The following is a 14206-nucleotide window of genomic DNA, read 5'->3' on the forward strand; positions in this document are numbered from 1 at the left end:
AACTTTTTTTTTGCATCACTTTCTATTTATATTCCAGTTTCTAAAAAGTTGCCTCTCTGTTTTAAATTTTTTTATCAATAGATTTTTTTTAATTTGCTCGAGCAAATTTTCATTTGTTAAGGAAATGTCCTTCTCCTGGTTGTTCCCAGCACATTTTTTAAATTTTAAAATTATAATTTTCTCTCTTACAACCAAATTAAATTATTTTTTTAAATAACATATGTTTTTAGGGGCATTTATATTTCATATTTTTTACAATTTTAGATATTTTTTATCAATATAGTTTATAGCCAAATGAAAATTTTTCCCAGCTTTTTTTTCCATTCATGACATTTGGAAAACATTGGTTCAAGCCTTACACTAGTTGCTACCTATCAAATTTTGTGTTGAAAAGGTTAAGAAGAATGTAGAAAATGTAGAATGCAGAAGTATGGTTAAGAAGAATGTAGAAAATGTAGAATGCAGAAGTATGGTTAAGAAGAATGTAGAAAATGTAGAATGCAGAAGTATGGTTAAGAAGAATGTAGAAAATGTAGAATGCAGAAGTATGGTTAAGAAGAATGTAATGAAATAAAGATTGTAAATTATTTCACAAATTGGATTTATTCAGGAAAAATGAGGCAAGTATTTTTATTAAATACTTTTCTCCAGGCTATTTTTTTCTCTTTTTTTGTGAGAAATATATGATTGGAAATTATTCTCACTTTACCCCATGTGTTTCAGTTCACAGGTATCTATTATTTCGGAAAAGCACATGCTTTCAACAATTTTTTTTTTCATCAGTGTTGCAAAATATGTAAAAATGTCTTTCTCCTGGCATTAGGTAACCACACAGAAGGTTTGATCATAAGTTAAGGGAGAAAAAAGTAAGCAAAATCGAAATTTCTTGATTGCAACATCATGAAATTGATATATTTTTAGCACATTGGTTATCAAAAGGAATAAATTTTTAATAATTAATCAAACAAAAATTTTACCTCCATTCTCAAGGTTTGTGGGCTTTCTGCAAAGATCTGAATTCTGTCGTCTCAGCTGGTCAGAGTTCTCATTAGAAGTACCATTGAGATTCAAAGATAGAGAAGATCCTGTTTTTGCCTGCGTGCAAAGCTCTTTTCCCAAGTGATGTTGAGATGGACGAGATCTTGTCATACCAGCAACAGTTGCAGTTTTTACAGGTTTTAAAACCACGTACCTGTCAGAATTCCTTATTCCAGCTACACCAACCATACGAAATCTGCTTCTATCTGTGGCATTAACACCAGCTGCTTGATTTGTTTTTCTCTCAGTTGCTGCTCTCAAAGCATAGCTCTTTGTTTCACTTGGGTTCTTCAACTTCTCATTTCTAATAGACCTGCTTGTAATAGTGGTCTGGCTTGGAGTAGGCTTGGACAAAGATGTCTTCAGTGCATATGTTTTAGCAGAAGAAGCTACTGTACTGGTTATTGCTCTTGTAACAGAAGTAGTAATATTGTTGCTTTGCGACTCATTCTTTTCAAGGCAAGTATTAATTTTTGGAACAGTTGCAGCAGTTTTCGCTATATTTACCACAGTAACACTTTCTACATGCTTATCTTCTGTCTGTGAACTTTGAGAGCTCTTTTCACACACAATCGAATTTTCTAAGGAACTATCACAAATGCTGCCACATGATATTTTCGATTCTGTAGAAATTTCAACAACTTCAGCTGCTGTAACAGGATTAGCTTTATTATCATCACTAGTTTCAATTACTGCATCAAACACTTTAGTTATAGAACAGGTAAGAGGTGGCAATGCATCACTTTTGCTTGCATCTATGGTGGTATCCTCACAAACCTTTCCTGAGGCTGCCGTATTTTCAGAGCTGGAATATATTATATTAAGAGAATCACTGACTTCGCAGTTTTTTGGTACAGCTTGCTGAAGGTAATTCCTATCTTTTTTAGATTGTAAATCATTCTGTACTGCAGTATTGAATGTGACTACTTTGTCATAGCAAGTTTTGGCAGGACAGACTCGAAACTTCACTGCAGAGTTATCATCTCCATCATCACAAGTAGCCAAAGACTCTTCATTTCCAAATGATATGGGAAAAGGTTTCCTACCATTTTCTCCTGCTTTCAAACATATTTCCTTGACGTCAGAGCAGTTCTTTTCAGAAGCCAAAACATTGGTCACATTATCACTCGCCACCGACGCATTGCTGCATTTTAGAGGTTCAATTTCTGTACTTGTTTCATTGAAATGTTCAGTCACAACAACATCAACAACTCTCGTGTCATGATTGCTTTCAACAGGAATGTTTTTGTGCAGATTATCTTCAATAAATGTAACGGTAGGTTCTTGTTTAGAGTCCTTAACCACTGATGCTAAGCTATCATCAGTCATCTCTTCTTTTTTGCCAGATGATTCCATATTGACTTGATGATCAATAGCACTTAGTGATTTGAGCGAAACTAATTCAGTAGATTCACAAAAAGATTCAATTGTGGCATTAGATAAACTATTCTTTAAACACTCAGCACTGTCCTGGATTTCATCCATGACGTCTGCTTGTACAGCTGTAGACTGAAGAATTGCAGGTTCACTAAAGGGAAAAAACCAATTATACAATTATTTCAATCAGATAACAAAATTAGGCTTTTATTAATAACATGCAATCAAACTACCATAGGCTTTTTACCCTGAAAAGAAAAGAAGCCATGCTATATATAATTATTTTGCATGCTATATCAAGCAGTGAGAATATGGGGGGGGGGGTACTAATTTCTTACATGTGTAGATCCAGTTTTCTTCTAGCACCAGATTGAGTGATGAGCTTGTCAAAGAAAATGTTCTTCAGCATACCTTTTGATGGTAGCGATTTTCTTACTTCCCACGCTAAAGATGTTGGCCTGTAACAATCAACATCAAAGTTATTTGATCAAAACCTGCACTGATGGAATACTATTTTCCTGATAGTGATTTGTTTGCACTGAGATGTTTATTTGCTAGTCACTCATTCAGATTTTAGAAAATTGAAAAAAGAATTTGAAACAAACTACATTTGTAGCTTTTACATGATTTTTTTTAAAGTACCTGTTGGGTGGTGGAGTGACTTCATAGTTCTTGCTTATGGTCAGCCAATGAATGAGAGCCTGAAACTCTTTGCAATAGTTTTCCAACATAAGTATGGCTTCCTTTAATAAGAAAAAAAAAACAGTTTTAAAAATAATTATCACACAGAACATAAAATTATTATTAGAAAAGAACTTCCAGTCACCTTAAATTGTAAATGGCTCTTTCAGAACTATCCTATTGTGTGTGTGCATATGTATATGATAATAAAATATTCATAAAAAAAGCGGAAAATATATGCATAATAAATAGGATCCTCCATATCAGACGCTCCCAGTTAGCGCACACTTTTGAAGTCTCCAGAACAAGGTCTTAATGTTACATATTTATTGCTATATATATTAAAAGATGCTCCCTGTTAGCAGACAAAAATTTTGGTCTCACACTGTCCATTATCAATAGATTCCATTGTAATATGAATATACAAATACAGAGGCCACAACAAACAAAATGCCAAATGAGGTGGCTGAAAAAAAGATGCCCATAAAAATATGGATGTCAAATACATATCTAAACTATATCAAAAATACAGAAATAAAAACTAGTAATTATGATAAAATATAAATATACAGCCAATAAAAAATTATGGTTGTCTCATCTAAGTATGGATGGCTTCTCGATTTTATCCCAATATGATTATCGTATTTCTTTTTAAACATGTAAATTGTGTTAGAACTCATGACCTCCCCGGAGGTAAGCTATTCCATTTTATTTACAACCCTAATACACTGGTGTAAGAAATTAAGAGAATTTGCAGACTTGGTCGATTATCTCTAGAACTACTGTACCGATTTTAATGAAATTTGATATGTACATACATTGATACAATACAAAACAAATAACCATTCAATAACTGTAATACACACGCATGATCGTGCGTAACACTCGTTGGAATCGGAAGGTATGAAACAGCGGTTGCAGAATAAACAAAAAAATGGGTTAATAGGGGGTATGGTCCCCTCTTACAGATATACAGGTCTCACAGCGTGATTTCATACTTGAAATAAGGCAGTTTATCATTTCCTGTGGCAATTGGTCCCACTCGTTCAGCAACGCTGTTTTCATTCCCTGGATGGTTCCCGGAGGGTGTTGCGAGTTGCAATTGCCCCCCCCCCCCACCCCCAGAGTGTCCCAGACATGCTCTATAGGGTTAAGGTCTGGAGATCTGGCTGGCCAATCCATCCGGCGAATATCCTCACTCTCTAAAAAATCGTTGAGCAGAAGAGCTCTATGTGGCCTCACGTTATCGTCCATTAAAATGAACTCAGGGCCAACTGCACCCCTGAAAAGGCGAACATAGGGCTCCAAGACCTCATCCCTATACCTCACACCAGTCACAGTGCCTCTTTTAAAGACATGGAGAGGTGTGCGGCCATCCAACATGATGCCTGCCCAGACCATTAAACCTCCTCCACCATAATGGTCAATTTTGCGGACATTGGAGGGTAGGTAGCGGGTCCCTGGTTCTCCCCATATGAATGTACGGCGAGAATCGGTGCTTAGACTGAACCGGGACTCATCAGTGAAGAGAACGGACGCCCATTGATCCATACTCCAATCTCTATGCTCTCTGCACCATGATAAACGGATTCTCCTGTCCGTAGAAGTGAGCGGGACGCAAACAGCAGGTCTTCTTGCAAACAACCCTCTCTCATGAAGTCTTTTGGAAACAGTCACCCTCGATACACGGGTTCCTGTGGCTGCATAAAAGTCACGAGAGAGCTGAGAAGCTGTAGCACTCCTGTTACGCCTCACTATAATCGACAAATGGTGATCTTCTCTGGTCGTTGTGGCTCTTGGACGACCTTGCACAGACTTTCTCTCGATGGATCCGGTACCCTGAAACTGTTTCCATAAGTTACACACGACGCTGGATGTTAAATTGAACTCTCTACAAATCTGGACTTGAGATTTGACCTGCTTCTAGCCTCCCCACAATTCTCCACCTCATTCCATCATCTAAATGTTGGTGGTTACTCATTTTTACTGTTACAATTTGAAATTAACCGATTGCTGCAAAATAACACCAAGAAATTCGCCAAGGTGTGCTAGCGAACGAAATGCGTCTTAACTTACGCGTGCTTATAAAGCCTGTTTCTCTACTGGCTCCGCCTACACACACACCTGTACGCTTACGTATTTGACGTACAAGATTTGCATTTTTGTCTAGAAGCAGTGGTTTTACATTCAGTTCAGTTCTTTTCATGAAATTTGATAAAATATGCAAATTCTCTTAATTTATTTCACCAGTGTAGATAAAAAACTCTACATAGATATGTAACACCACAAATTGAAATTGCCCCTTACTATAAACAATACTGGTGTCCCCTTGTCGAAGCAGTCGATTGACAATGTATTAATAACCCATGGTCCATTTTATCCATCCCATTGAAAATTTTCAACACTTCAATCATATCCCCTTGACATCTGTACTTTTCCAATGTAAACATTTTCAAAAATCGAGCCTTTCTTTGTAGCTTAATCCCTGTGTGCCATCAAGAGCATGTGTGGCTCTTCTCTGCACCCCCTCGAACAAATCAATGTCCCTCTATAAGTATGGTCTCCAAAACCTGATGGCATACTCCAATTTAGATCAATTAAGCCCTGGAAAAGTGAAAGGATCACTTTAGGAGAACATGAAGAGACCTTTTTGAGAATGAAACTGAGCATTCTATTTGAGCACCTCAGAACAATGTTCAGAAAACCTAAGCTGTTCATCAATAAGAATACAAAGATACAGTAAATATGATAAATCCAGTGATTGTGCATATTGAATGAGCAGTTTAGTATGTCTGATGAATTGTGTTCATATATTGATAATTTATCATATCTACCAGAGATTATATGTAATCCCCAGGTCGTATTGGAAAATATAATAAATCACCAATGAAATTACTCAAAATTATTAGTATTGTACATACTGCTGTGGTGGTGGTCGAGTGGTCATAGTGAATGACTAAGCATTGTGAGGATTTAGTTCAAACTCCACTGGTGTCACAGTGGTGGTCAGCTGAAGTTGAATTGCTGTGGTTCTCAACTTTGAGTCATGAATGAGAGTCAATCTCCCCGCTAAAAAGTCCAGCCACAGAGAGAGCAACAAGCCCACAATGGTACAAATATTTAAGTATTGCACTTTACTCATAGTTAGAAAAATTGATGGCAGATGACAGCACTATAACAATCATTATACAGAAACTAACTTAACTTCAGGTTTACAACACATGCACACACATTTTCCAGCATGACCCAGGTCTTCTTCGATCACCTGCTTATTCAATGAGGCAGAGCGGGAGGCAGTGATCTGATTAGGAGGAGGAGGTATTGTGGATAAACTTCAGTCTAGGTTGACATGTCAATGTCAAAAGTATGTTTGACATTAATTAAAGTAAGCAGTTCGATTTTTGCCCCACATGCGGACAGACAGGAAAAGGGAGGAAGAATGTACTAAAAGCTGGTCATCACCATGCTCCCTTGCAGTCAAAAGTAAGCTAAAATTTCAACTTTTAACTTAACTTTTATTAACCCATTAGCTGCCACGATCCTTATTTGGGGATTTTGGAATTTTATGTGCTTTACATTTACAACTTTTTGTGCATATATATAACTTATCCGGCCAAAAATTTAAAAAAAAAAATTTGCAGTTAATGGGTTAATAAGGGTATCCTCTGCTCAAGAATTATGAGCCCCACAAACAAACTAACACACGAATGGTCGCAAAATCGAGTGAGCAAAACTTTGAGATACTTTTACATTTAAAAAAACCTCTATTCTTATCATTGGTTAAAAAATCGTGGGAATGTTGTGGTATTTGTATTATGTTTTAAATCCTGGGAACCTTTCAGCGTAAACTAGGTTGTTGCAGTGCAGCAGCTTTAGTCACATACGTGAAAAATCAAGAAAAGATCTGATTGTGAAGTAGTGAAAAAAAAAGAATGTGTTTCTCTCCAAATTTCTACCTATGCAATAGTTAGAGTTTAGATATTTTAAAGGAAAAAATAGCGACCATGACAGTGATGACTGATGAGAATCAATTTAACTTTGCTGACTAAAAAAATCAAAAATGGCTTTTTCAAAAATTAGAAATATCTGAGAATGAATTCAAATGAGAAAAAATATCAAAGGCATCATACAGTTGAAGTTTAACTGACAATTAAACTAAAAAGCATCAAGGATAAAACCAAAAAAGGATTAAAACACCATACATTACCTTACATTCGACTATGCTTTCATCCATCTCGCAAGTTTGATATATTTCATCAACTGCTCTGTAAAGATTCTCAAAAAGGAATGCCCAGTATCTTGCCCTCAAACCTTTTTCTGGATTTCTACCAGCAGATGAAGACCGGACTCTGCTCTTGGGATGACTCAGAGAAGGACATCGCTTATGCGTATGCAAATGGTTATTGGAAGCATCCTTTGGAAGAGGAGGTCGTGGTGAAACTGACTGAGGCCTTGGAGATGTTGGTGGTTTCTTTAATGTTTTGGAAGCTGGAAAAGAGTCAATCGTAAGTGGAAGCATTGCATGAAATTTATAAAGAAAATAAAGCTGGGAAAATACATGGAGAATAAAAAAATTGTAAAAAAATTCTTTGTTTGGCTCTCACAAAACTTGGAACTTTGAAAATATGCTCAAAATATGAGAATTTAATTGTGAGAAAAATAGAGATGGGTGATGATTTTTTGCTTGGCTAAAATACATGAACTCGATAGAGCCCTTGCAGCCTCTTTTTAACAAAGAGACTGCAATGTCTCTACTCAGCAAAAATCATGCTACTGTGCGTGCGTGTTTTAAGGAAAAAAGGATTGTCTCTCTATGGTATAATGGTAAGTGCGCTTGCTCGGTATGCAAGAGGTCCTGGGTTTGATTCCCGGTGGAGAGAAACAACACTTTTTTTCCTGTTCACCTCGGCATAATATCCAGAAAGCCTATTGATTTCATGTGAGAAAAATATTTAACAGGCTATAGAGAGAATATAATAAAGAATTTGGTATGTGAGATACTGAAAACATTAAAGCTCAAGTAAAATAATGATAAGATACAGAGAGAACATTTTCTCATTAGTACCCGATTCTCAAAATTTCTATTTACATTCACAAAAATGTGTTGAAGCTTTTTGCATCCTTAATTACACTTAAAGTTATCTGCAACTGGGGCAGTTCATTAACCCTGTCTCAGTTCAATTTCCACAGTGTCTATAAATAAGTCACACCAAGAAAAATAAGTGATAGGAAAAAAAAGGGTTTTTTTAGAAATATTACAGCTTTTTACATGCTGCTGCTTTGTATAAGCTTCATGTAACTTTAAAGAACTGAAAAAACCATTAAAATTTAAATACAATGAAGAGTGAAAAATGTTTTGGGAAAAGTGACTGAAAAAAACGATAAAAAGTTGTTGAATATGCAACAGCTTTGAATTAGAAATGAATTACCTTTTCTTTTAGGTTAGATAATACAATTGAACGACCGACGTAGTTGAACCCCAAAATTGCAAAAGAACCACGGCTATACGCGTTTCGGAACTATATGAAGTTCCTTCATCAGTAGCGGGAACAAAGAAAAATATCAGAAAAAATATCAAAAATACTCTTTATAGCGGAAGTTACTCGCTGTTGTAGACAAAAGAGTCTAATTCAAAATGAACCGGCAAAAAAAAAAAAAAAATTTTTTTTGCCGGTTCATTTTGAATTTGACTCTTGTCTACAACAGCAAGTAACTCCCGCTATAAGGAGTATTTTTTGATATTTTTATTTGTTTGCGACTGACAAAGGAACTTCATATAGTTCTGAAATGCATATAGCCTTGGTTCTTTTGCAATTGTGGGTTCAATTACGCCGGTTGTTCAATTGTATTAGCTTTAAATTAGCTGCAAAACATAAAAATTAACTTTCAAAATTGCATAAGCTGCAGTAAGCAAAAATAAGCCCTATTTTAGAATTAAAAAACGGAATGGTTGAATACTTTGCAACCAATTATGTGGAAAAGAAAAACAGAATTGTCAAGTTTTACCAATTTTCTTCACCATGTTTTGCCAGTTTTCTTACAAACACCCATTCACCATACGTCCCATTTGACCAAACGGGATGCACCATCACCCTACTTGCAAACAATATATTTTTCAGATATAGTTATCATTTGGTTATTGCTATCAGAAATCCAGAGTCCTGATGTAATCACATTAAGTGATTTCTGTATGTATGTCTGTCTGTATATTCTCTGTACAAATCTACAATTTTAGCCTGATCTTCGCCAAATTTTGCAAAAAAAAACCAAATGTGGCCCAACTAAACATAAGCTACGTGGAAATTTCCTCAGGGCTGGGTAAACGCGCAAAAAACTGCTTGACAACAATGGTTTGTGGTTCTCAAAAATTAACTTTGGAATGTTTAGTTTGGCTACCGTGGTTCCCAAACAATGTGGTTCAGACATGTTTATCCCTTTACAATGGTTTATAACTTCTCAATGCTTCAAGTATATGTAAAAAACCGAGGCAGCGCCAGGTATTATAGCTATCTGTTAATATCGCTCATTGATGTGATTACATACTTAGATGATTCTGATTTTCTTCATCAAATTTCAACCAACTCTTCTTATTCAGATATACGATCTCTGCCTACAGTATTGAATAAATTGAATAAATAAATAATTCATCACTCACCTTCTGAAGCTTTCCCACCAACCATTACATTCCAATTTAGAAGATTGCGAGCTTCCAAACCTTCCTGAGCAACAACTTTTCTAACATTGTCAGAAGTTAGAACCTTAAAAGATACAGAGCTAAAATTGATACAAAATACAAATGCAATAAACAATGGAAAAATCAATTACAGCGTATATTTTCAAAACAGCTTTTAGAACGCTGGGGGGTGCTCGAGCACCACAAAATTTTTTTATCACACAGCAGAGTACTCCTATAATTAACTTCAAAAAACCAAAGTATCTTATGTAAAAACTCAAGCTAAGCTCCCGCAGGACTAAAACACTTCCTATGCCCTTGCACTTCATGGGATTTTGTTATAACATACCATAATTTAATGTGTATAAGGAACCCAATTTTTTGGGCTTAAAACTTTGAAAAAAAGTTGAAAAGATAAATACATAATGCTTCCATGTATAACAAACCCCCTCCTTATTTTTAGCAAAAAGAAAGAGTTCCTTACACAAGTTAAAATACAGTAATTTTGGAAAATTAATCTGAGAAATCGCAAAAACCTGAGAAATTTGACCTGGACTTTACTTATTTTTACTTTGCAAGCTTATTTTTAAGATTAAAGTGAAACACTGTAAAATCCCTCTTAACGGACACCCCTTAGATGCAATCACGATTTTTTTATGGTCACATAATAATTTCCCTGTGTATAATAAAAGTGCATTTTAAACTCCCTGATTAATGGTCACTCCCTGTTTTACAGACAATTTTTTTTGTCCCACTGGTATCCACAGTTTTACTGTATATGACATAGTTAAAATGAAGAACTCGGTTGTATTTCAGGATGGAGAAGAGGTGAATGGTGGATGAAAAAAAATCAAATCCAACACAGCAGAGCTCGTTAATGAATATCATTTGATAAAACATTGACAATGGCATCAAAATTTTCATTGAATAAAATGATCCTATTGAGACTATAATTTTCATTTTTAAGCCTATATGCAAGTTGAAAAAATAATAATTATTATTATTATCATAAAAATAATAATTATTATTATTATCATAAAAATAATAATAATTATTATTATTTTTATGAGAAGAATATCATCACTCTTATGCCAGAGACATGAATGAGCAAATTTTCACTTTTTGGGTTTATCAGCTGAATGAATGAACGCCAGGGTCTCTGCCACCGGACTTATCCCGTTGCCGAGATCTCTTCCAGCCCAGCTTCGTGGCAGAGTCTGGAACAAAGTGAGTGTGTACACCTAACAGTCTGAGTGTGTAGCTAGTGTTATGTATGATATTTTAGTGCTGTCATCTATACTTCAAATTGTGAGTGAAGCGTAATGATTGAATATTTGTAACGTTGTAGGCCTGTTGCTCTCTGTGGCGAGACTTTTTAATGGGGAGATCGGTTCGCATTCGCGCCTTGAAGTTGGGAACCACAGAAAACCAACTTCAGCCGACCACCACTGTGGGGTTCGAACCCGGATCCTCGCATCGCGAGTCCGTCACTATAACCACTCAACCACCACAGCGGCTGGGTTTATCAGCTGGTTGAATAACTTATTTTGCTATCTCAGTTTAGCCAGAAATGGGAACTTGTATTTCCTATTGAAACACATTACAGAACATTTCAGGAAAATTACATCCATAGAGTAACATGAGTAGAGCAAACATTCAAGCATCATTTTCCAAGTATTGGAAATTTCCACATTCATGTTTCTGGAATACGGGGGAGGGGGGGATGATATATTAAATGGCTACTTACAACTTGTTTAGAGGTCATTTTTTAAACATGGACGACACCCTCAATTGAGGCAATTCAATCATGAAAATATTTTGAACCTGAGAATAATCCAAAAAAACATTACATTGTAATACAATCATTAGAGTCCGGAAGTTTAGGCACTAAAAATGGTTAAAATAGGCACTAAAAAAAGTATTTATTATTTTTGGAAGGAAGAAAAAATAACTAAAAACAAAGATATTAAGGGCCAAAAACTAGCTTAAAAATTTTGTTCCCCTTAATCCGTCTATTGCTCAATTATAGTTTATAATAACTGCATTATTATCCAAGTTAGATTGCTTTCTTAGCCCAAAATAAAATGTTATTAGACCGATAGTTCACAAAATTTTCAACAGGGGACTCTATGTGTGAAAACAATTATAGTAAAACCTTCTTTTTCCTCAAAATTTCAAATCCTTCAATTTCCTCAGGATTATTGACTTACACCACTGTAACTTTAACCCGTCCATATATTGAAGGATATCTTGAGAGAAATATAATTTCTCATAGAGAGTGAAATCAGCGCAGAAAGAAACTTCATAAATAGCTGCAACATGGACTATAATTTCTTACTAGACTAGCTTACTAGACTCAAATGTTTGCCCCCCACCATGCCCAGCCCTCAGGGCTGATGGTGTGGGTTCAAGACGGGCTAATAGACAGCCCAGGAAGGTGTATTTAATGTACGTCTGCAAGTACAGATGGTTAGTAAGTAAGACTGGACTGCTTCCAGCTCCTCACTTTATAAAATTTTTCCAGAGTTTTTGTCATTTTCGGGAGATTCACTCCTCAAGTCCACAAAATTGGACTTCAAAAAAATTTTGGGGTTAACCAATCTCCTTTTTTCCAAGTTTCTCGGCAACTCAGTGAAGTAAACTTATCCTTTATGTGCAGTCTTAGAAAACTTTCTGCTGTTGGCTGTATTTTGGACTTTGCTTTCTTCATGGATGTGAAATTTTTCCCAAGCACTTCATGATAGAAATGTGGTGTCTATCTTTTCTCCAATTTTTCAACCAATTTTTCTCCAATTTTTATGGTGAACTTAATCTTCCACTGAAATTTTTCTGGTTTGAGTTTTTGAGCCCTTGAATTGATGTTGTCAGTTGCTCACAGCTTGGCCAAATCTTTTGTGTGTGTGTCTCACATATTTTTTTAGTGCTAAAAAGTATACTATTACTACTTGAAAGTACTAACAGCAGAGTCTTGCTTATCCAACATAAACGAACCAGCAGAACATCGGATAAGCAAAAATGATGGACAATACAGAGATGTTAAGAAAAAGCCTATTAAAAGTCAAACTAGGTAATAATTTTACACATTACGAACCTAATTATCATGTTTTACATTTTTTTTTGCCACCATACTTGCGTAAATTTCATCTATTAAACAACACAACAAAGTTTGTCAAATTAACACACACACAGGCACATCTGTATACAATGATAAACTGCACTGCACTGAGTAGTGAGTTGTGACAGTGTACTTTCTCTGAACGAGTAAGGGTGGGGCGAATGATAGACACGAGTCAGTGTAGACAGGCACACCACTGTACAGTCAAGAGCAATAAAAAATAGACTGCGCTCGGAACACTTCTTGTTGCTGATTGATGCGGGGGGGTTTTTACGGTGGGACGTCGGATAATACGGAATATCGGATAAACGGGACTCTACTTGTATCATATTACCTACATTTTATCTTGGCGGTATATTTTATAATGCTTAATGCATTAAACATGTTGCAGTATTACATTTTTCTTTTACTTTCACTATCAATTTATATGAACTTTATGTAAGCAAATTGAGTGAAATATACAAAATTTTACATGAAACTGAATTGATTTCGAATCTTACGTGAAGGGCTGGGATCCATCAACATCGAGGACGTATTCACATTAATTGTTAAAGAAGAGGTGCTCACTGGCCATCAATTAATTAATTAATTAATTACATCATTGCATCGGCGATTGTTATGAGAAGTTACAATTTTCGAGCACTGTGAACAAACAAAAACCCAAGAGAACTTTTCAGATGTTCATATTGACGGCCCATACAACTGTTTCTCTTCTCCTTTTTTTGACAACAAACAGAAAGCCCAGCCCACATTCAAAAACACCAAGTTCTTATATATTTAGTTTTAAATAATTTTGGTAGATGGCAGTAAAAATGTTTTCCAAAAATCAATTAAAAAAAGGAAATAATTTATTTCGTTTGTTTTTGAATAATTCCTTTGTTTTTTTAAATTAAGATTTTTCTTTTTTTTTTTAAAGTGAGAGAGGTGAAATAAGGAAAAAATACGCTAATCTAAGTTGAGAGAAATGAAAAGCTGTTGCAAATCCAAATAAACAGTTTCGAGAAGTAATTATTATCAATATAAGATATACAGAAGACTGGATGTTGTGAAGATATTTATTATTTGAGATGTTAATTTTTTAAGGAAGGAAAAAACTCATCTCTGCCTCTACCGGGAGTCGAACCCGGGTCCCTCGATTGCCGGACGAGTGCTCTGATGAGTGCTCTGGCAGAGATGAGTTTTTTCCTTCCTTAAAAAATTAACATCTCAAATAATAAATATCTTCACAACATCCAGTCTTCTGTATATCTTGTATTAACAAGTGGAGAGCGACATTCATGTCATATTATCAATATATCTGAGTATAAAAAATATCTTTCTTT

General features: G+C 35.4%; 1 protein-coding gene across 1 annotated transcript in view; it reads right to left on the bottom strand.

The window, feature by feature from the left end:
* Positions 1–13608, bottom strand: part of ssp3 (SCAPER domain-containing protein short spindle 3) — a 62528-nt gene extending 48920 nt beyond the window's left edge. Inside the window, exons 1-7 of the mRNA XM_089247746.1 lie at positions 13385–13608; positions 11517–11593; positions 9752–9854; positions 7304–7584; positions 3058–3158; positions 2754–2873; positions 978–2566 (exon numbers count right to left, since the gene is read on the bottom strand). Of these exons, the coding sequence (XP_089103872.1) occupies positions 978–2566; positions 2754–2873; positions 3058–3158; positions 7304–7584; positions 9752–9854; positions 11517–11534 (2212 nt within the window). The 5' untranslated portion in view covers positions 11535–11593; positions 13385–13608. The remainder of the gene's footprint in view (positions 1–977; positions 2567–2753; positions 2874–3057; positions 3159–7303; positions 7585–9751; positions 9855–11516; positions 11594–13384) is intronic.
* Between the last annotated feature and the right edge of the window lie 598 nt (positions 13609–14206).

This window comes from Pholcus phalangioides, unplaced genomic scaffold, assembly GCF_987345545.1.
Source record: "Pholcus phalangioides strain wild (caught in Gottingen) unplaced genomic scaffold, Ppha-v1.0 ptg000018l_1, whole genome shotgun sequence".
Taxonomy (NCBI): domain Eukaryota; kingdom Metazoa; phylum Arthropoda; class Arachnida; order Araneae; family Pholcidae; genus Pholcus; species Pholcus phalangioides.